This window comes from Euprymna scolopes, chromosome 41 (assembly GCF_053919585.1).
Source record: "Euprymna scolopes isolate OS-2025 chromosome 41, ASM5391958v1, whole genome shotgun sequence".
Taxonomy (NCBI): domain Eukaryota; kingdom Metazoa; phylum Mollusca; class Cephalopoda; order Sepiida; family Sepiolidae; genus Euprymna; species Euprymna scolopes.
This window is the reverse complement of record NC_136522.1, coordinates 31372-53370: the sequence shown is the minus strand read 5'-3', so window position 1 is coordinate 53370 and position 21999 is coordinate 31372. Positions and strand designations below refer to the sequence as shown.

The following is a 21999-nucleotide window of genomic DNA, read 5'->3' as shown; positions in this document are numbered from 1 at the left end:
CTCAACTGTTCTACATTGACTAACCCAATAACTCATACATTCTTTCAATGTGACAATACCATTAGTCTCCTATTCTAAACACACTATCCAGATCTAATCTTCCTTCAAGGTCAATAATCAACTCTGCCTTAAAGATTCTCATTATTAATCTATTGTATCGTTCTTCTATCATTTTGTGCCAAGCAGCACATGTTAATTCTTGCAATCACATTTGCACCTGTTCCATCTTGTGTTCCAGTGTAACCAAATGTTACAAAAATTCCTGACAATCTCAAGAGCTTCACCATCCAAATTTGTCTGCATCTGTTAATCCCCAAAATCACATTCTTTAAACATTTAAACATGGCCATCAGAAGTAAACCTGTCTTTAAGATTCATATTACACATCCATCCTATTATTATATTTTTCTTCATACAACACAAGTCCTCAACTTTCACTGGCTCGGTTTCACTTTTGTACATCACACTACATACACATGCCTGATAGATTCTTAACTTTATTGATAGTGAGGACACTCTGCTAGTTAATAATGGCAAGTTTCCTAAACTTTCTCTATTCAACCTTTTCCAATTGTATCGTCAAGACTCAAAACTTCAATAGTTTTATTATCAAGACATACTTTGTCCATACAAGCTCTCAGCCGTCTCCATTATCTTACACTTTTTTCACATAAACTGATTATCATGTAAATCTTTTTTATTAATAGAATCTGGAATGGTAAAAATATTTTAATATTTTGGGATAAACTCCTTCTCAAAAAAACATTCTGCTTGGAGAGAAGAAATAGACAGGAATAAGAGAATCAAACTGAAGCAAGAGTTAGAGTAATTGAGGTAGCTGGAACAGGTGCTGCATGGAGTGAGCTGGAAAGCAGACTGGAGCAAGGGTTGAACAGGAATCAGCTGGAGAAAAGGTAGTATCATGTTTAACAAAGGTCCATTGGATGAGGTACATTCGACAGTGATAAAAGAGATGTGGAGCGAAGTGTAGTTGGTAGTGATGGAAAAGGCTATCAGGTGTCAAGACCAGAGGCAAAGCCCATAAATGAGTTCAGAGTGAAGATGGGCACTCCTTTTATAGTGTATTGGTGGCAGCTGCTGGTACAACCCTTTTATTAGATCTGATTGGGTTAGATGAGTGATGATATGCACAGAAAAAAAGAGTGATAATTTCTGTTACCCTGGTCAAGGCATTTAAGATTTAAGCATCCAGTTTTATTAGGTTTGATTCATAAAGAGAGTTGGTATGACAAAGGCCAAGATGTTTAATGACTAAACAGCCAGTTTTGTTAGGTGTACTGAGTTATAAAATGAGTGTTGGCAAAGCACACTCATTATCAATTTGTAAGAAAAAAATGTTTAATAAAAACTAGTACTAAATTAGTATAAAATAAATACATAGAAATGAAAACCTATATAAACTGAAAATGTTCAACTTACATCTTTAAGTGATGCAAGAATTTTGCTGATATCAAGATTGGGTTTGCGTTGAATATCTATAAGAAAAGAAAGAAACAAAAACTTTTTACACTTTTTTATTGCAGTTTTGAAAGAAAAGCAAATACATAATTAGAATATCTTTACACGATTTTAATTGTAAAAATAAGATATTTAAATCAATTAAATTTTTTTAATCTAATCTGAATCAGACATTAGATAGTGTCACTACAAGTGATCATGGTTGCCTCTTAGATAATCAAATTCTGCAGTTTACCCATCATCTTAAATCCTCCCAATGTGTTGTCTCATCTTCCACCTAACAAAACCTTTATCCTTAGGTGGGTTTTGGGTCTTGATAAGCGAGAGAGAGAGAAAAAAAAAATGCTGTGATAAATCCCTCCAGAAAGACAGTCCAGAGGCAATTATTTTAATGATTATACAGCATTTTGAAGTCATGGAGGAAAATAGCATGGTATCCAGGACCATTTGCTTTTTATTATATAAATCGGAATTAACCTCAATTAATTTAAATTGATCATAATTAAAATTTCTTTCGTGCAAACAAGACAAGATAATTTCAGATTTAATGTTAAATAGATTAGTTTTAATTTTCATAATAAACAGTGCTTAACTTATCCATAGATGACAAAACAGAGCCAGATTTATATGATTTAGCCTTTTTAAAAGTAACTGTTTGATAGAGTAATGAATCTAAATGAATGAATACAAAATGTACTTAGAGGTTAATTCTGACATATAACAAAATCATAAAATATACAACATATAGTGTGAACGTATTTTTTATATAAGGAAAGAACTTGATAGAAACAATATAAAATTTAAACAAATGAAAAAATAATGTACTAATATAATTGAGAGACGCTCAAGGGTACAAAAATAAGAATTGTCCCAGTCGTGAAGGATTTCTCCTCCACCGAAAGAGAACAAGAAATGGAAGTGCGGCATCCGAAGAACAGATGCTGCACTTTGATCCTGACCAAAAGGCCAAGAGTAGCGGTGAACCCGTGGAAAAAGAAAGGGAAAACAGGCAGCTGTAAACGACGAAAAGAAGAGAAAAAAAGATAAGATCGTAGCTTATGGTGGAAGAACGTGATGACGTTAAATTGGCCATGACAGCCCGTGGGTGGCGAGGATACCAATGAAATTCCGATCTACAAAGCAAACAGTCGCCGAACAGTGGGGCGACACGTGACCCTATTGAAAAAGACGCGTGGCCTTTGTGGAATCGGATTCAGCTGTTTTTATGTCCTCTCAAAAATAATTAAGTTAGGCATTTCTGTTTTTATGTCCTGTCAAGTTCCATTAGGGAACACCCGAATGCCAACAGAGAAAGAAAGACAGCTCCTTTTTTAGGTATAGACCGCCTGGCGAAGATTTGACGGACAGTGATCCCTTAATTCTGATTGGCCAACGACCTGAAACGGGAAGAGACCCAGTCCACGCCCCCACAATATAAGCAGCGAGCCTTGAGAGATTGACAGTCAGAGTAAGAGAGAGAGCCTTGCTTCCTTGGGTCCGACGAACGTAGATTCCCCCATCGATTGACCCCGTCACGTAGATAATTGAGTTGTCTGTCGGAGAGAGAGAAGAGAAAACCTCGCAGTTAACAAGTGGCCAGTCCCTAACTAAACAGCTAACTGCGATTGTACCCTGATTGAATACAAAGAAGTTTAAACAAAAAGAAACGCTTATTGACTTGGTCCCTTCAATTGTTTTTGCATGACAAGTCTGTTTTAGGAAACCAGCCGTGACATCATCGCTGAGGAACCATCAGAACCGACAACCGGGGTCATTCCACCACTGGACGACGCGCGGGTGACGTAAGTGTCACATAACTGGTGTCGATGACCTGTGATACCTCGTTTCGGTAGGAAACGTGCGAACGAATTTCCACGGGCACATAATTTTTTTTCTTTCTCTCTCGAGGGCATAAGATCTCCCTGTGAGAGTGGGAATGGAAAGTTGAAAGATTGAAAAAAAAAAGAAAAAGAAAACGAACTAAACAAGGAGGGAGAAAAAGAGAAAAAGCCAAAATTGAAAAAAAAAGAAAAAAGGAAAGAAAGTAAACTCGAAACCAAAGCGCATCTTGAAAAAAAAACGAAAAAAGAAAAAAAAAAAAACGCCACGAGTGAAGCCAGACGACGAACTTTAATCAACTGATTATAAAGTCTGAACAGCTCGTTGGTCATTCTCACCCACCAGTCGCAGAAGAACACAAGTGCATCAGACCGGGTAAGTCCATTTTTTTTGCTGGTTCCCTCTTTTGTATGCTTTGCTTTCAGCGGCTGTCTGTGTTTTGTGTTGGGCGCTGTTACACCTTGTAGGGGGCGAGGAGTGGTAAGAGTGAAAAAAAATAGATAATAACATAATGTATTCTCAGGGAGGACTCGGGGCGGGTCAGTCGATGGGGGAAGGGTCAGAGCAGACTGTTGAGCTGCAGATGACCATGGAGCGGCCACTGTGGGGAATTAGCGTACCCGCATATGGGGGAGACCCGAGGGGAGTCAAGGAGTGGTTGGCGATAATAGAAAAAAAAAGATTAGTATATGGGTTGACCGATAGAGAAATGGTGCTGCTTGCCTGTGACGGAGCAGTCGCAGCGGCCTCAGAATACATATGCAAATGCCTGGAAAGTAACCCGGGCATAGCCTGGTCTGATTTTCGCGATCAGGTGAAGAGGAAATTCGCCGGCGAAAAGACCACAGTGCAGGCGGTGCGCGAGCTGTCTCGAATAGAGATGGCTGACGGGGAAGATGTGGATAGACTAGTCGACCGCATGCAAGAATTGGCGGTCCTGGCGTATCCGGTGACCGAACACCGCGATATGCCTACAACCCAAGCAATGCTAGTGGACACGATGGTGGATGCATTGCGGGACGAAGCGACCAAGATAGAGGTGCTAAAGAGTGGCCCGCACACACTAGAGGAAGCACGCAAAATAGCTAAGAACTATGCGTGGTTGCAGAAGAGAATAATGGGAGAGGAGTCGCGAAATAGGAGCCGGGAACTGGGGAACAGAATGAGATATGGGGCTGGAGGACTCGCCCGGGGCCAGCCTGGATTGGTGTGCTGGAACTGTGGCGGCGAGGGCCACAGGTCGAGAGAGTGCCCCACTGTCCACGAGAAGACACCCCGACATAATGGGAGAGTAAGAGTGGGCATCGTAAAGACCGAACTGAACGCGTGTCAGAAAGGAGGTAAAATTGACCGTTTCTCCTACAGCCACCAGTCCCACAGGTGTTGGCGGTGTGGAGACCCGAGACATATTAGGAGGGACTGTCCTGACCGAGGAAAAAGCCACCCGAGGGCGAAAGATCCTCTGGAGAGAGGGAATCAGAACCAAACCCCACCCCCTCGGCGAATCTGTAGAGAAAGAGAGGTAGGGCAGACAGGTAGGGTTGGAAAGAAACCACTGTCACAAGTTGCGATGCTCACGGGAGCGGGGTACCAGGAGAGAACCCTGAAACAGGAAAAGAGGAGAGCCCAGGTGTTCCCTCCGCTCACAAAAAAGGGAGAACTCACCTGTGATGTGACGATAGGAGCCACGCAGGTGAAGGCTCTGGTTGACACCGGAGCGATAATATCCCTAATAGACGCGGACGTCTGTCGGACTGTGGCAGGGAGGAGAAGGTTGTACCCGTCGGATGTGGGGTGCAGTCAGGCCGACGGTAGCTGGATGTCGGTGACAGGGAAGGTATGGCTACCCGTACGAGTGGCCGGAAAGAAAGAGAATTTCCCCCTGTATGTGGTACCCGGGCTATGCAACGAAATGATTCTGGGAGAGGATTGGCTCCGAGCGAGGGGAGCCACTCTGAGTTTTAATCCAGACGCGCTAACGGTGAGAGGGGTGAAGATACCACTAGGTGACACAAGGTCTGTCCCTCTCCCTATGGGAGCTGACAGCAACGGGAGGCTTTCCCCAAGAACGGTCGGGGCCTGTATGGGCAAGGTGGATAGCACCAAGGAACAGGGAGGAAAATTGTCCCAAGTCAAACAGGTAGCGACGTATAAGGTTAATAAGAAGAGAGTAACTCCTACAGATCCAGTTGTCCGAGAATCAGGGACGGTCCTCAAGGCGACGGCCGATAGAACTAATAGGACCAGGAAGGTCAAGAAGAAAAAAAAGGCAGCGTTTACTGGACAGTTAAGACAGGGTGACCAAGTTTGGATGAGGGAGACGGGTAAAAAGATAAAGAATCCCGGGGGTAGTCAAACGCGAGATGAGGACAGAGTTCCTGACGACTATAGGGACGACACCGAGCGACGGTTTAAGACAAGAGAGACGACCTCCATAGAGCCTAGAAATATAGAGACAGACGGAAGGTTGGAACGGGAAATTTCAGGGTTCCACTCCACCAGCTATAGGAGGGCACGAAGAGTAGGCGCGGCTCGTGAAGAAAAGAGAGTGGAATGGCAGTTGACCGCAGAGTCAGCTGAGGAGTCGAACGAAGGGGATGAAGAGTGTCCAATACCCATCTCCTGGCTCCAGCAAATGGGGAGAGGTGAACCGAGGCTGCCGTTGAGGGGAGCAAGGGATTCCCTGTCCCAGGAGTAGTGTGACGTCCTTCCACCAAGGACCAGTGGGGGTCAGTAGGACAGAGACGGGAGGTTGGAGCGACATCTCCAGGTTTAAATGTGGTGCAGCTGTTTTCTCTGTGGATGCATGGAGGGCTCCCATGTGTTCGCACTGTTGGCAGATTGTGTCGCGGACTGACCTTGGAGGTAGCTAGGGACTAAAACGGAAGGCTTCAGGGGGAGGGGCGCCGTAAATAGCAGGAAAGAACTATAAGTAATTGAGAAGTATCTCGCAGTGAGTAAATTGGCCAACGGGGAGAGTAACTTAGCACGAGAAAGTCGCGTATTGAGCGAGGGTGTCTTGGGGGAATTTAAACTGTCGAGTAGAATATCTTAAAGAAACTAACGGTGCTGATATTGTTCTGTTTTGAAAAGAAAAAGAAATTTAGAAATGCTCAGTCGAGAAGGATTTCTCCTTCACGGGACGGGGATTGAATATTGTTAGTGTAGCATTGAAACAGTTGTGGCACTTGGTCTCTGACCAAAATGGCGCTGCTGGGACAAATTATGGGACTGAAGGGCAGGATTGCCTCGATCGGGGAGGATCTCTCCTTCACTGGATGAGAATAGTGCATGTTGGGTGTGGCGTTAGGGCAGATGCTGTACCTTGTTCCGAATGAGAGAATGCTTATGGGACAAGTGAAGTAAAGAAAGAAAGAGAGAAGGAGAAAAAGGAAAGGGAAGAGGTGAGGGAAGGAAGAGAAAAAGAAAGAAAGATGGATATGTGGATAGGATTTGTTCAATGAGGTGTGAGAAAAGAAAATCTGGAGAGTGTTTTTAATTTGCAGATAGCTGGATAAGGATGTGAGGGGGGAGATTATGAAGATGAGAATACCAACGGCCAGCCATGCGTAGCGGCCAGAGAAAAAGAAAGGTGTACGTATATGTGCGCAGTTGGGTGTTGTCATCGGGAAACCTGTAACCCCAGTATAGTGGCCCCGGGAAGGTTGAGAGACAGGTTATTGAAAATACGGGTTGAGCGACTGCATGATTTAAGGTAGCCTGTGGACCTCGTTAGACAGGCACTGCAGTGCTATGTTGCACTGGGGGGGGGGGGATGCGCACCACTGAAGCACAGGCGGCCGAGCAGCTGAGCGAAAGGAGGGGGCCGGCCGGTGCAGCACCCGGTCCTAACAGGCGTGGTGGAACGAGCGGAGGACGAGTCCGTTCGGGGGGGCCGCCCAAAATGGCTCTTAAAATTGTAGGAATGTAAACAAAAGACAGAAGAGGAGAGAAAACACATACACGCACACGGCAAGCAAAACAAAAAAATAAATAAATAAATAATAATTTTGCATGACACTTCCATCTTACACCTGTAAACCTAAGACAAACAGAGACAGAAGAAGAGGGAACGCACCCACCCACACTCACCTAACAAACAAGAGACCTTTTTTTTTTTCTTTCGTCCGCTTGTTTTGTTTTGTTTTTTTTGTTCTGTTTTTTTTTGGGGGGGGGGGTTTCTTACAACTAATCCGGACAATTAAAACTCCAGAGACTTTATCACTTTTCTTTTGGCATGCGATTAATATATTCTCGAAAGAGGGGCTGGCTCACGATTTGCGATTTTTTTTTCCCCCTTTTCTTCTCTCTCTCTCATTGAAACAGTCAGTGCAGTTGGCAATCCAGCCATCTGAGAAACAATTCACCTGGCAAAAGGTGTATTTTACGATGTAAAAGACATGTCGATGGGAGGGGAGTGGAATGAGAGACGCTCAAGGGTACAAAAATAAGAATTGTCCCAGTCGTGAAGGATTTCTCCTCCACCGAAAGAGAACAAGAAATGGAAGTGCGGCATCCGAAGAACAGATGCTGCACTTTGATCCTGACCAAAAGGCCAAGAGTAGCGGTGAACCCGTGGAAAAAGAAAGGGAAAACAGGCAGCTGTAAACGACGAAAAGAAGAGAAAAAAAGATAAGATCGTAGCTTATGGTGGAAGAACGTGATGACGTTAAATTGGCCATGACAGCCCGTGGGTGGCGAGGATACCAATGAAATTCCGATCTACAAAGCAAACAGTCGCCGAACAGTGGGGCGACACGTGACCCTATTGAAAAAGACGCGTGGCCTTTGTGGAATCGGATTCAGCTGTTTTTATGTCCTCTCAAAAATAATTAAGTTAGGCATTTCTGTTTTTATGTCCTGTCAAGTTCCATTAGGGAACACCCGAATGCCAACAGAGAAAGAAAGACAGCTCCTTTTTTGGGTATAGACCGCCTGGCGAAGATTTGACGGACAGTGATCCCTTAATTCTGATTGGCCAACGACCTGAAACGGGAAGAGACCCAGTCCACGCACCCACAATATAAGCAGCGAGCCTTGAGAGATTGACAGTCAGAGTAAGAGAGAGAGCCTTGCTTCCTTGGGTCCGACGAACGTAGATTCCCCCATCGATTGACCCCGTCACGTAGATAATTGAGTTGTCTGTTGGAGAGAGAGAAGAGCAAACCTCGCAGTTAACAAGTGGCCAGTCCCTAACTAAACAGCTAACTGCGATTGTACCCTGATTGAATACAAAGAAGTTTAAACAAAAAGAAACGCTTATTGACTTGGTCCCTTCAATTGTTTTTGCATGACAAGTCTGTTTTAGGAAACCGGCCGTGACATCATCGCTGAGGAACCATTAGAACCAACAACCGGGGTCATTCCACCACTGGACGACGCGCGGGTGACGTAAGTGTCACATAATAAAGCCAGTGTCACTGTTTCTAAATCTTGATTTTTCCTTTAATTCATAACATTGAACATATTCTATTATAATAAAGCAAAAAATAGAAAGAAATGCTACATTTATTTTCAATGCTAACAGTTGTTATCTAAAACCGAATTTTTAAAAAATATACTAAAAAAACTTTTTAGTAATGCATATATAATGCTGCAAAAAATATTTAAAATTATGTAGGCATCTTAATTAGTACCCAGGTTATGGTTACTCAAAGATAATTGGATATTGCATTTTGTGTGAAACTAAATACAAGGTCAAATTAAGCATTGTATAACTGAAGATATAAACTTCAAATAAGTGAAAAAGCTTTCTAAACACGATGCCATAGTTCATTAATAGAAAAATAATATAGATGCAATTATTAATTCTTAAATATATTCAGTCTTACATATTGGTGAAAATCACAAAAATAGTACAGAAATTATATGGAAGAATAATTTGACTGTTTTTAGTCAACAGAAAAACAAGACTCAATGAAATGACCTTCATTTTACAAATGCCACAGTTAATGTATCTATAGTATATTTTATATGAAAGGAAAAAAAAAACAATTTCTGGACAGTATGATGCTCCAATGTGCTTGTTTTGTGGGGAAAAAAAAAGAAAAAAATATAACAATTGCTTCACTATATTTTCCTTCAAAGAATAGTAACTTTTCATAAAATTTTACATACAGCGACTGTTTCACTTTTTTTCCTGCTTGACAGCATTGCCTCGTTATCTTGAAGCTGTGTTATTTCTATTCAGTAACTTCCAGTCGCTTATGTAAGCAATCGAAAGATGCCAACGAAAAGTCAATTTTAACATGGGTCATAAACTGTACCAGTACCAAAGAAATTGAAAACTTATCTGTTTAATATTTAGATTAGGATGAGAGGTCAGTTTGCTATGTACATTTAACATAAGTTGATTGCAAGTGGCATTCTCTCATGTAGGTAGTCAATTTATCTATATATATATAAAAGCGAAAATGTGTGTGCGTATGTTCGCTTTTTTGTGTATGTCTGCAAAAGGCTTTTTTCGGCCTTCTCACTCGGCTCGCTTCTTAAAACTTTTTATATCACGTCTAAATGATAATATCTACGACTTAAGAACGGGATTGCGTGTGTATTTAATTTACCCGACTTTCACACGCTATTTTTTCCAGATATTTCGATCGCTGTGTGTTTCTTTTGCTTTTCAGTATAAAATAAGGAAAAACTGGCTTGCAGCTGCGTCATGTTTCAAGGTCAAACATCACGCGACTTAAGTTTCTTGCACCTGTCAATTTCATTTTATAAACATTAAATTAAGATGCTTTTCATTTCTCCTCTCTCGTGGTCAAGATGGTTAGGTCCCAGGGTTTTTTTCCCATTCCGTTTCCATCTCCACATCAAAGGTTCGGGGTTCAAGCCTACTTTCCTACTAAAACTTTTTTTTTTTTTTACACCTCCAAACACCCGGCCAACGTTTTTTTTTTAAAACAGGGTTGTTTTGATCATCCCCCCCTCCCCCAACACACACACCTACAAAAACGCCGGGTACCCCCCCCCCCAGTATAATACTAAAATAGCAAACTGGACCACGGCCACCGAGATTTAGAAGGCCTGTTAACTGAAAAATGTCTTCAGGCAATGTAGGTAAAACTTGTCAAACTGTTACTGTCACTACTATATGACAGCATTTTTAAAAAGAGCATTAAAACATGTTAAAAAAGAAAAGAAAGGAATCCAATTCGATTAATAATGAAACTGAATTTTATTCAATATAAAATATAAATATTATCTATGTAAAATTACGTAATTTTAAAGCAATATACAATCTAATACTGAATTATGAATTTAGGGAACAAAGAAACACAAAACACAAAAAATTCTTGGTAGTAGTGGTGTAGTAGTATATGTTCTGATGCTACAATTCACCTTTTCTGTCCTTGGCCGGTGGAGGAGAAATCCTTCATGATTGAGACAATTTTTATTTTTGTTCCTATACAAAGTGCCCCTTATTGGGGAGCTGGATTTTCCCCACAAGATTATATGTTGAAATATTTAAATAACTATTACTTTTAATACAGAAATTATATTTAAAATTTTGGTTTTCTGTTCTTCTATGTTCATTTTTCCCCCATGTTTTTCATCTAAATGTGTAGTGTATTTTCATCAGTTACATGGTTAGGAATCCTATACTCTGCTATAGTTTTCATTTTCATATCAGTGCAGAATACATGAATACGGAAATGAAATTCACATAACTACTAAAAGACAACCATATCATAATGTGAGCATTGGTAGACATCTACAGTATTAAAAATCAGGGTGGTGGTGAATTTGAGAGGGGGCATTATCATATGTTGTCTCCCAGGCCATCATCAGTGATCGCTCACTGGCAGTAACCTGTGGTATTCGCTGGAGACCGCTTGCCAGCAAGTCTCCCCAGATTTCCAATGTTCTCTACCTCTTGACCACTCGTGCAAATGATTGCACGTTATTGCAACAGCTGTTTGCCATTGATTTCTCCTTGGCATCAGCCATTGGTGTTTCCTGGAGTTTGGGTGACAAAATGCCTCCACAAGGTACCAGATTTAGTTGGTTGTTGTTTTACGGCATATCAACCTTTTTCAGGTTATTTAATGCCGAATCTAGTTATTTTGAGGAACGATTTTTAATGGAGTATATTTTTTTTTAAGTCAGATTCTATTTAACCCATAGTTGGGACCCTAACAGGTACTACCACTCAGAGTGGACCTGGAAGCAATGGCAATTAAAGGGTGGCTCCACACTCCCCAAGGCCCGCAAGGTGGGCCCTCACCATTGGATATAGTTTTAGATCATATCCAGGACCAGGTACCAGATTTGAACTGCACACTTCCAGTGGATATCAGGTTAGTACTCTCCCACCTTGGACTTTCTATCCTCCCCGACCCTTCACAACTAGTTGGTGTGGTGCATGTCGATGTCATCTCCAGTTTTTTTTGGCACTTCACAGGGAACATGGACCCTGCGTAAATGAGTTTTAATTTAATGGCTGCTCCCCGAGGTTTTCTTTCACTTTTTTCGTATATATCTCATACACTTTTTTGTAATTGAGCGTGTATTTTATTTTTTTAATTTCTTCAATTAAATTTGATACATGCTTTTATTTGTGCATGTTTTTATATTTTCATTTATTTTTATTATTATATTTTCCACACTAATATTTCTATTTTTTGTTACATTTATTTTTTACCTTCCAAAACTGTTTGTGATTAAATAAACCAATGAAAACCTTTTGAGTATGCACGTTTTAGGGAGCAATTATTAAAGTAAAACCTGTTTATGCAGGGTCTACGTTCCCCGTGAAGTACCTTTTTTTCATTATTGTTGATTGTTATAATAATAATAATAATAATAGTGCTTGTGCAGTGTATGCACCGTGCTATATTTTAGATAGGATTTTCAACTTAAATTTTATGGTATATATTTTTTTTTTCATTAAATTGTTAGGTGAAAATGCAGAATAGTTAGAAAGTCTCTCCTGTTAAGAATGGCTTTCTAAATAATAACATCATTTCAGCATGGTGCATACACAGCACAAATACCAAACAATATTTATTTACAAGATAAACACAAGAAAATATGTTAACTAAAATTTAATGTACTCTTTATTTTGAGTTCATGTCAAAACTTTAATTAAAACTGATTAGTTAATGAATTTTTAAGATGAATTTGTGTTTGTATGTCTCAGGAGAGAATAAAGAATTTTCTATTTCAGGCATGTAAATTATTTACAGATAAAATATTATAAAACAAACAAAGAAAAACTTTTAAGTATTAAATATATTTCAAAGAAATAAATTACGCCCAGTGCTAAAATATTGAATTCATCAATCGTTCTAGCTAAAAAATAAAAAACAAAACACAAAAAAAGAACAAAAAAAACTGTTGTGAAAAATGCTTCTAACTTTAAAATATTTGGAAATACTCAATGAAAAGTTTTATTTATTATTAAAAGAACGGACTGAAAAATATTCTCATATAAAAACTGTTTGTTTTGCAGTTTAAAAAAATAAATAAAATGAAATATTCGACTTCCTTCGATAGAAATAAAAGTTCAAAAACAAGTTCACTTACTATTATATTTTGTTAGATTAAAATTATCCCAATGTGCAATTATAATAATTGCAATGATGTAATTATCCAAATGAGGAATTGTTTTTTCGCTTTAGGAGAATAAAAAACATGCACGTGTGGACTACCTTCATAAAATTACCACATCCACAATCTAAAGCAACAAAAAATATTTTTTATGGCCACATGGTTGAACGCCGGAAACTTTAGACACCTTTACTTACATGTTGATCTGGTAATGACATCACACTGTCATGTTAACCAACTTACTCTCTCAGTAGCCATGAATGGACCCACCCTAGGCCCCCTCTACAAATAGGTAAATTTTTCCAAAAAGATTTTTAAGAATGTTAAAAGTTGCTGTAGATTCTAGTGTATTGTTTAAAAATTATGCTCCAGGTCAGAAAAAGAATCAGGAAGATCTCGATTTGTAATGCTCTTCAAAGTGCTGCCATATTGGTTTTTGTGAAAAAAAATTAAATAATGGAGATTACCTCTGTGGATTTTTTGTACAACTTCTGGAGATATACATTCCCAGGATACCTCACATTGCGGATCAACAGTTTGGGAAAGTAGCAGATCATCATACTTCAGTGTTAACCTCGTCTGTGTCCTCACATCGGGTGTTCCAAGATCTGGCATGAACAAAAATGGTAGAAATGGTACATATTTAATTCACATCAATCAATCAATGATATCTGTCTCACAAAGCAGCATCTGTAAGCTGGGAACAGGCTTCAACTCTATTATCAAATGTAGAACATGCAATAAATGGTGTCACAAAACCTACCAATGCTACGTACAATAGATGCAGATAATTTCATTTGCAGCACCTGTTGAAATCCACCTCCCATGGAAAAAAGAAATTGTTGCAGGCATTGAAAGAGTCAGAAATTCATCTACAGATTGATTGAGTTTTGACATATCAACGGTCAAACACAGAAGAGATTAGTAATGTTGATCAGAACTTGACTATTTAAGAGAATAGCTCAACAAGAATTTGTTTACATTGGACTTGAAAATGGCAATATTATAGTTAGCCAGAAAACAGCCCTGTATTATTTGGATTCTTCGGACTCATCTTGAGGGTCATTTCCCACTGTTTTGGTTGACCATGTGATCTCTATCCGTCCACCTATACAAATCACAAATATAAAAAAAATATATAAATTATCGTTCCTAGATGTGCTGATAACTTGCACTGGTCAGGGGTTTATGTCATGTGTATACCGAAAGCCAACATTTATTAGACAGTATCTAAACTTGTATTCTTATCATCCATATAATGTAAAGAAGGGAATTGTCTGTTCCTACAAGACTAAGTAAAAGCAATATGAAGTAACAGCAATGCATGCATATCAAGAGGAGATAAACAGTTTAAGAGAAACCTTCCACCGAAACAACTATCCAGAGAGCATGACATCAGCTCCAAGAAATCTGGACCAGACACCAGAGGATACCATCCAAAAACTCACCACAGTTTGTATACCATACAAGAAGGGCTAGTAGGAAAAAATTCCGAGAATATGTAATCCATATGACATCAAGATTATTCAGAAATGATTCAACTCTCTGGAAACAGGTTGTGCGAGTCAAGTCACCTATAAAAAAAAATCATGACTAAGAACTGTGTATATGAGATCCCATGTAAATGTGGAAAACTACACAAAGGTGAGATATGTTGTCCACCGAAAGGAAAAGCAGCTACTATTATGGAGCGAAGTAAAAATTATAGACAGAGAAGAATGGTGAAGAGTAAGATAATTAAAAGAAACAGCACACATATTGGGCGATATTCAATTACTAAGTAGACCTACTAAAGAATTTAACATGATATGAGAACCGTTAATTATAAATAACATATATACAATATTAAGTAAAACAATAATATTATATATATATATATATATATATATATATATATATATATATGTTATTGTCTTAATTAATACTGTATATATTATCTATTATTTATAATAATATTATATATAATAATCACATTCAATGCTGCTAAGACTAAGCTTGTTTCCTTCAATAACTACAAGAAACCTTCTCTACCACCAATAGCAATGGCCAAGAACACATTGCCTGAAAGTACTTCTTTTAAACTCCTCAGCCTAATGTTTACAGGGAATATGAACTGGAATAGATACATTGAGAGCATTGCCAAGGCTGCTGCAAGGAAGGTTGGCTCCCTCTACCGTGCTAGAAAACTACTTACGCCTGACAGTATCCTATACCTCTATAAGGCAACCATTCGCCCATGTATGGAGTACTGTTGTCACATCTGGGCTGGTGCATCTGCTGCTTGTCTCTTGCTCCTGGACAGGGTTCAAAAGAGAGTCGCTAACCTGATAGGTCCTGAACTGTCATCTAGGCTTCAGCCTCTGTCCCATCGACGAGATGTTGCATCCCTCTGCCTGTTCTACAAATACTTTAATGGTGAATGCTCTGACGAACTGCAAACACTTGTACCTCCCCGACGTAACTACCCCCGACAAACCCGACAAGCTACTAAGTCTCATCCCTTTACAGTAGAGATCCCTAGGTGAAAGAAAGCCTTTTACTCCAATAGTTTCTTCCCCAGAACTGTGGGTCTTTGGATCTCCCTTCCGGGATTCTGCTTTCCCAACTGCAATGATATGCAGAAGTTCAAGTGTAATGTGAACAAACATCTTTCTACTCATCTCCTTTCATAATGACCCCGCTAATTAAGTTCCTGATAGTAGCCCCCTGCTTCAAAGTGGCTCTGTGCCTTGTTTGGGGTGAAAATTGAATAAAAAAAAAAAAATTAAAAATTAATGGTTTCCATATTTTGTTAAATTCGGGCAGTTCTAAAAAAGAAACTTTTCTAATGAAAATTCCACTATATATATATATATATATATATATATATATATATATATATAATTTTAACAAAAACCAAGACTTCAAAGAATGGGTCAATAGCAACAAATAGTTTATTTCATCATTAGTTATTATGTCGTTTGAAAATTTTCACAAGAACAGCCTTTCTTCAGACTTATTAAATAAAAAACACTTTAACAATAAAACATTATCGAAACCATTTCCCTTATAATGAAAAGAAAACAAGCGAAAATATTTTACCTATATCGCATCCCTAACCCAACCTCCCCACCCTCTTATAATTGTGCAAAGACCCTCTTAAAACCATACATACTCGTCTATAAAAATAAAAAATGGTTAACTGCCCTAAAACGCTAGAATGGCTCAAAATAGGGAATCATTTTACATTAAATTCTAAAATAATACTAGTTTATCTTTCATTAAAGTTTTTCAAGGAGTACACACGTTTGCCTACAAAGGTAAAATTACATATTTTGTAGAGGTGGTCAGATGGGGGGGGGGGGGGCTAATGGAAAGTATTAATCTACAATAATACCAAAGAAATATTGCAATATATTCATTTTTAAACGGTCCTAGATTTCGATTTCAGTTATTTGTACATAAAATGCATTGCAATTCAACTTGCAGTTCTCTAACTTCTTTTCTTTTAATGGATACATGGCATTTTTAAGGAATTGCAGCATATTTATGCGCATTTACTGCAGATTAATTGGAAATTTTCAGTAGCATGTTCTCATTCCTAGCACAAAAATACACTTATATGGTAAATTTCATTGCTTAATCTTCTGTTTTAACAAAGATGTAACATTTTTATTGAAAAAGTAGTGTAAAAAATGTGACAAAATGCATGTGGTTTTAAAGAGGGAAAATATCTAAACATGTGAGGCACAAAAATAGTCATAACTTCCTTAATTTTAATTGGATTTAAAAAAATTTAAAAAGATTCTTTCGTAGCTCATCAAGCTCTTTCTATGTATACCAATATTGAAATATTTTAAGCCATTTCAATTTTTTCATGTGTATTGGTACTTTTATACTGGAAAGGGGCGTGAGAGTTTGTTGTCACAGATAGTGGTCACTATTGACGAGAAGAGGGCTAGAATCCTTGTTGATACCAAATGTACGACAATGCCTGTTACTACAAATATCACCAACTCTTAGAATGGAACATTAGAGCAGTAGATGGTAGAGAAGTGAAATGTTGTGAAGAGGCTGATGCTGAGATTGTGCTGAGAAATATGCCACTGCAACTAAGAGTGATTGCACTGAATAAGCTTATTGCAGGAATTGACATGGTACTGGGCCTGGATGTGATAGACCGATTGAGGGGAGGTACCATTGCTAAAGGCCAAGTGAAGTTTGGCAGTCAGAGTGCACCAAGAATGACAAGAAGTGCAACGAGGAGCAATAGTATCCAACCATCAAAATGTCTGATTGAGGATGAGGACTTTCAAACCTACTTTGATGGTGATAAATGGATGGTAGAGTGGAAATGGACCACAGAACCACCTGTGTTGACAAATCAGATTAGCTACTACAAAAGCACGCTCAAAGGAGATATAGGGTCGCAGTTTGAGAAGGAAGTTGAGAGGTGGATAGACGAAAGAATATTGATACCGTGGTCAGGGAAGGTTGAAGAAATTTTGCCACTTATGACCGTAGTCCAACTCATTAAGAAAGGCCAGTGTTGGTTTCTGGGAGTTAAACAAGTATGTAGCTTGTCACACAAAAGATGGAATCGATGTGTGTGAAGAAGTCATTAGGTACTGGAGGAGAATGGAACAGGTAACTAAAATCGTGAACCTAAAGTTGGCCTATCTCAAAATTCATGCAGACAAAAAAACTATGGCAGTATCAATTGGTAGAGTATAAAGGTCAAGTTTATTGTTTGACCAGAATTCCACACCAAAATTCATGATGGCAATGAAGAGAAGTACCTGCTCTTACATTGATGATGTACTGGTGGATGAAACCAAGGTGACTGCAGAGAGGATGAGAGATCATGTCAAAATATGGACTGATGGTAATCAGTGCTGATTTTATCCACCTGATAATGTAGGGATCCAAAACCTTGCATAAATTTATAAAATCTGGGTACTTCTAAATAATTTAAACCAAACCTTTTTTATACCCTAACTCTAAAGTAACGTTTAGGTTTAATTTGGTGAAAGTTTAGTTTGATTCAAATTCTGGTGAAGCACCAGATTATATTCTGAACGTGTAGACCACTCCATATATTTTTTTCACAAAATCTAACAAAAAGGCAAGCTCAATTTTGAAAAATAATGTTAATTTAGTTTTATGTTTCTTTTATAAGATGAAGAAAACAACTTTTTTATCAGCTATGTAATAAGAAAAACAAACATGTTTTTTTTGTTAGGTACAGGCAAAATGAATAGCCGATTTCTAAAATGTAGAAATATTTTGACCCCTCCCTTCATTTAAAAATTCACCAAGATTCAGGAAATCAACCCATTTTAATGAAATTCTCAATATTTATTAATTAACAATCACATAATATAATGACCACATTATTTTTTTTTGTAAATTTTAGTGAAAATGTATTATTTTTTGTCAACAAAAAACACCTTTACTAAAGTTAAAGTTCTAAAAAAAAAAAAAAAAAAAGGACATGAATTTCTATTTGCGTTTTTTTATACAAAAACAAGCATTGTAAATGCTAAGAATTAAAAAATTTTTTATATTTTAGGATCATTACGAAAAAAAAAAAAAAGCCTCTAAAGTCCATGTTAATGAAATCAAGTTAACTTGAAGAAAATTAATTTCTTGAACAATAGATATTATTATTGAATTAAGCATTGTTTTCACAAAAAATAATATAATTGAAGAAAAAAAAAATACTGCATGTGATTTTAAGGATAACAATTCTCACAAGAATTTCAAATGTAATATATTTTTCTTGTATGCATGATGGTGTAAACATTAATGTAAAAAAAATTTTTTTATAATTCTGAAAATAAAAAAAAAACCTTAAAAATTGAGATCCAGGATCACTAAGTAAACAATAATTTAAAAAATCATATTATTTTTAATAACGATTAATGTAGAAAAATATGGATGGGCAAAATTGTAACAAAAACAAAAAGGAAACAGAATTTGTATCCTACCCACCGTATTCTCTTCATTAATAAATTGATTTGTTGCTTATTTTTTTCAATGAATTGTCAGATATTTTAATTTACTTTTTCACACTTAAAATGCAGTTTTACTTTATTTTAAAAAGGATTAATTTATCATTACAACACATTTGAGAATAAATCGATTCATCATCAGTACATAAATATCCCAATAAACATTTCGTTTTTATTACATCAAATAGGATTACTTAAATTAATGAATATTTTTTATAATCTTCAAAAATAAAGAAATAAGGGTATAATAATGTTTCAATTCTTGGTTAACCTATACAGATAGGGTCCCGATGTCCCGCCTCGTTCTGAGTTCAGGGAAAAGCCATCTGACGTAAGCAGTGTCTAGGCAGAAAATTACCCTAAACCTAAAACCCCTTCAGTATAGATTTGACAAGCATGAGCAAATTTTGGAGTTGTTACAATGAGGCGGAAATTTTCTTACGAGAAAATAACATCTTACGAAAAGAAGGACCTATGTGCGTCATTTGTCAAAGACAAATGACAGAAGTAAAAAGGAACAAAAATTATTGTTGGACACATAAAGAAATTATTAGCAACCCCAACAAAATTAAGAGATCCTGGAATAATTGTGGAGATAGATGAAAGTCAGTGTCGCAACGAAAAGAAAATACAACCGAGGACGCATGACAACAGAAGTTGTGTGTTTTTTTTTTTTTTTTTTTTTTTTTTTTTTTAATTCTAATTATTTGAACTGTTTATTTCTTTTTTAATTTCTAATTATTTGAACTGTTGAATTAAAAAAAAAAATCGGTATACCAAAAATTCTAATTATTTGCGGAATTTATAAAGGGGGGGAATACTAATTATTTGAACTGCTTATTTTTTTTAAATTCTAATTATTTGAACTGTGAAAATAAATAAAAAAATCTAATCATTTGAACTGTTTTTTTTTCTTCTTAAGTTAACAACTCGGCACTTTATTGAAGGGGTAATTTTTTGCCTCGATACCGCTCACGTCAGACGATTTTTTTCTCAAACTCAGAACGAAGCGGGACGTCAGGACCCTATCCGTACAGGTTAACCCAATTCTTCTATAAATTTTAAAATAAAATTGACTCTCTGACATTTGGGGCTGTGCAATGCCTTTTCGTTTGTTTTGATTGTGCGAAGTTGAACCTCTTACTTTTGGGGGCTAATTGAGCTTTTTTTTTTTTTTTTTTTAACAAAGTAGGTGGTATTTTTATTTAATTCGCTATCTGAAGATTTTACTTTACTTTGAAATAGTCCCAGAAAACTAATATTTATCTTTCAAGGAATTTTTACAATGAATTCATTTAATTTCAAAATTTAGCTCAATTTGTCACTTTCTGATGTCGCCGTGAAAACATTTTTCATTATAACTTTTTTTTCTTTTAGATTAACTTTAGGCTTTGATCTTTCAAATTCAATCAAAAAGTAATCAGAAACCTACGAAAAATTATAATAAGGTGTCTTTCAAAACCATGTCCCTCTATCAGTTTCAGTCATATTAGTGCAAGTACCTATTTTTTTTTTTTAATTTTTATTTTTTTTTAATTTAATATTTTAGCAAATAAATTTGATTAAAAAAAAAATAATAACAAGATGTCAAAATTTAAGACAGTAAAGAAAGCTATTGTTAATTAACCATTTTTAATACTTTTAAAACAGACCTTTCGTCTGCATATTCGAGCAGGTTACATAAACGGCAAAAAGGTGCCGAAACGTTTAACCAATGAAATCGCAGCTGTCAATTGCAGCAATTTGTGTTTATGTAGAAATCGATCCAGACAACGCATGAAGTTACTTGATGTAAGGAACTAAAAATAAAATAAAATACAACTCAAGGTTAAAAAACAAACTAGTCAACAATAAGTGCTAGCTAGCTAGATTTGGATTCGGAAAACAGCAATTCTTCCCCTTTATTAGAAACATCGTTCATGGAATATGAGGACTAAAGGACAATATAAGTGAAGCGAGAGTTACAGAGGGGTGCCGAAAGTAAACCAAAGATCCACTTTCTACTCTCCTTAAATTACATTATTATATACATCAACTATTGAACATTGTCAAAAGAGGAAACTTATAAAAGAAACGAAGGATTGCCGAACATAACATGTGCAACCCGAACCGTGATAGTTTGTTTTTTTTTATATAGTATTTCAAAGTTAAATTCAAGTTTTACCATATAGTTTTTTTTTTATTATTATCAAATTGTTAAATGAAAGTACAGAATAGTTAGAGAACACCCTCTCCCTCCCTCATGTTAAGAATCGATTTCTAAACAATGTTATGATTTTAGTGCGGTACCTTAAGTACCAATTTTAATAAACAAACTTTTCAGATTGTAAAATGAATTTTATTTTATTGGTGTTTCTACAGAATTTGAACCGAACTAAACCAACTTTTGCCCAACTAAAACTTAGAATTAAAAAAATAATAATAATAACAAAAAAACAGTTCTGTAGAAGTATTATTTATCATTAATTCCTTAACTTAATGAAATTTTGAAATTGCCTTTTTGTCAGCTTTTGTGAAAAACTAAAATGGTGTTGTCTCCGGCATATTGGGAACCGACTCTAGAAATGCAATTAAAAAAAAGTTGGCGTTTTTTTTTTGTTGTTGTTTTTATGAATATTTCATAAAGATGATACATAAAATGACAAACCACGAAAGACATTTTCTTGTTTTGGTGTTGAAAGAGGTTCCGTCTCTTCACCCACGGTTATCATGTCGTCTAGGTTTTTCTTTTGGCAACTCTGGCTTTCACTCTTCTCTTTTTCCGTCTTCTTCTTTTCGCTAATCTTTTTACATTTCCTTGCGACGGCATCTTTGGAAGATGTCGATGCAGCTCCTCTACTTGTTTTCGATCTCAACATGCCAAAAACGTAAACTCGCGCCCGGTGTCGAAATTCATGGGCGGAAGTTGCAAAGGGAGATAATTTCAGACTACTATTTAAGTCAGTGCTTTTTTGAAATTATCTCCCCTTTCTCCTCATGATAAAACTATTACCCTAGTCGAACCTTTGTTTTTTTATTTAACTTTTTAATTTTTCTATGTCGCTATTTGCTCGCTTCCCTAAAAGTACAAAATTAAATATTAAGTCGGTTTTTAATATTGGGATAGTTAACTATTTAATAACAAGTATATCGA

General features: G+C 37.0%; 1 protein-coding gene across 1 annotated transcript in view; it reads right to left on the bottom strand.

The window, feature by feature from the left end:
- LOC145266283 (uncharacterized) overlaps positions 1–21778 on the bottom strand; it is a 47366-nt gene extending 25588 nt beyond the window's left edge. The window contains exons 1-3 of the mRNA XM_080121825.1: positions 21514–21778; positions 13341–13481; positions 1441–1496 (exon numbers count right to left, since the gene is read on the bottom strand). Of these exons, the coding sequence (XP_079977951.1) occupies positions 1441–1496; positions 13341–13481; positions 21514–21724 (408 nt within the window). The 5' untranslated portion in view covers positions 21725–21778. The remainder of the gene's footprint in view (positions 1–1440; positions 1497–13340; positions 13482–21513) is intronic.
- Between the last annotated feature and the right edge of the window lie 221 nt (positions 21779–21999).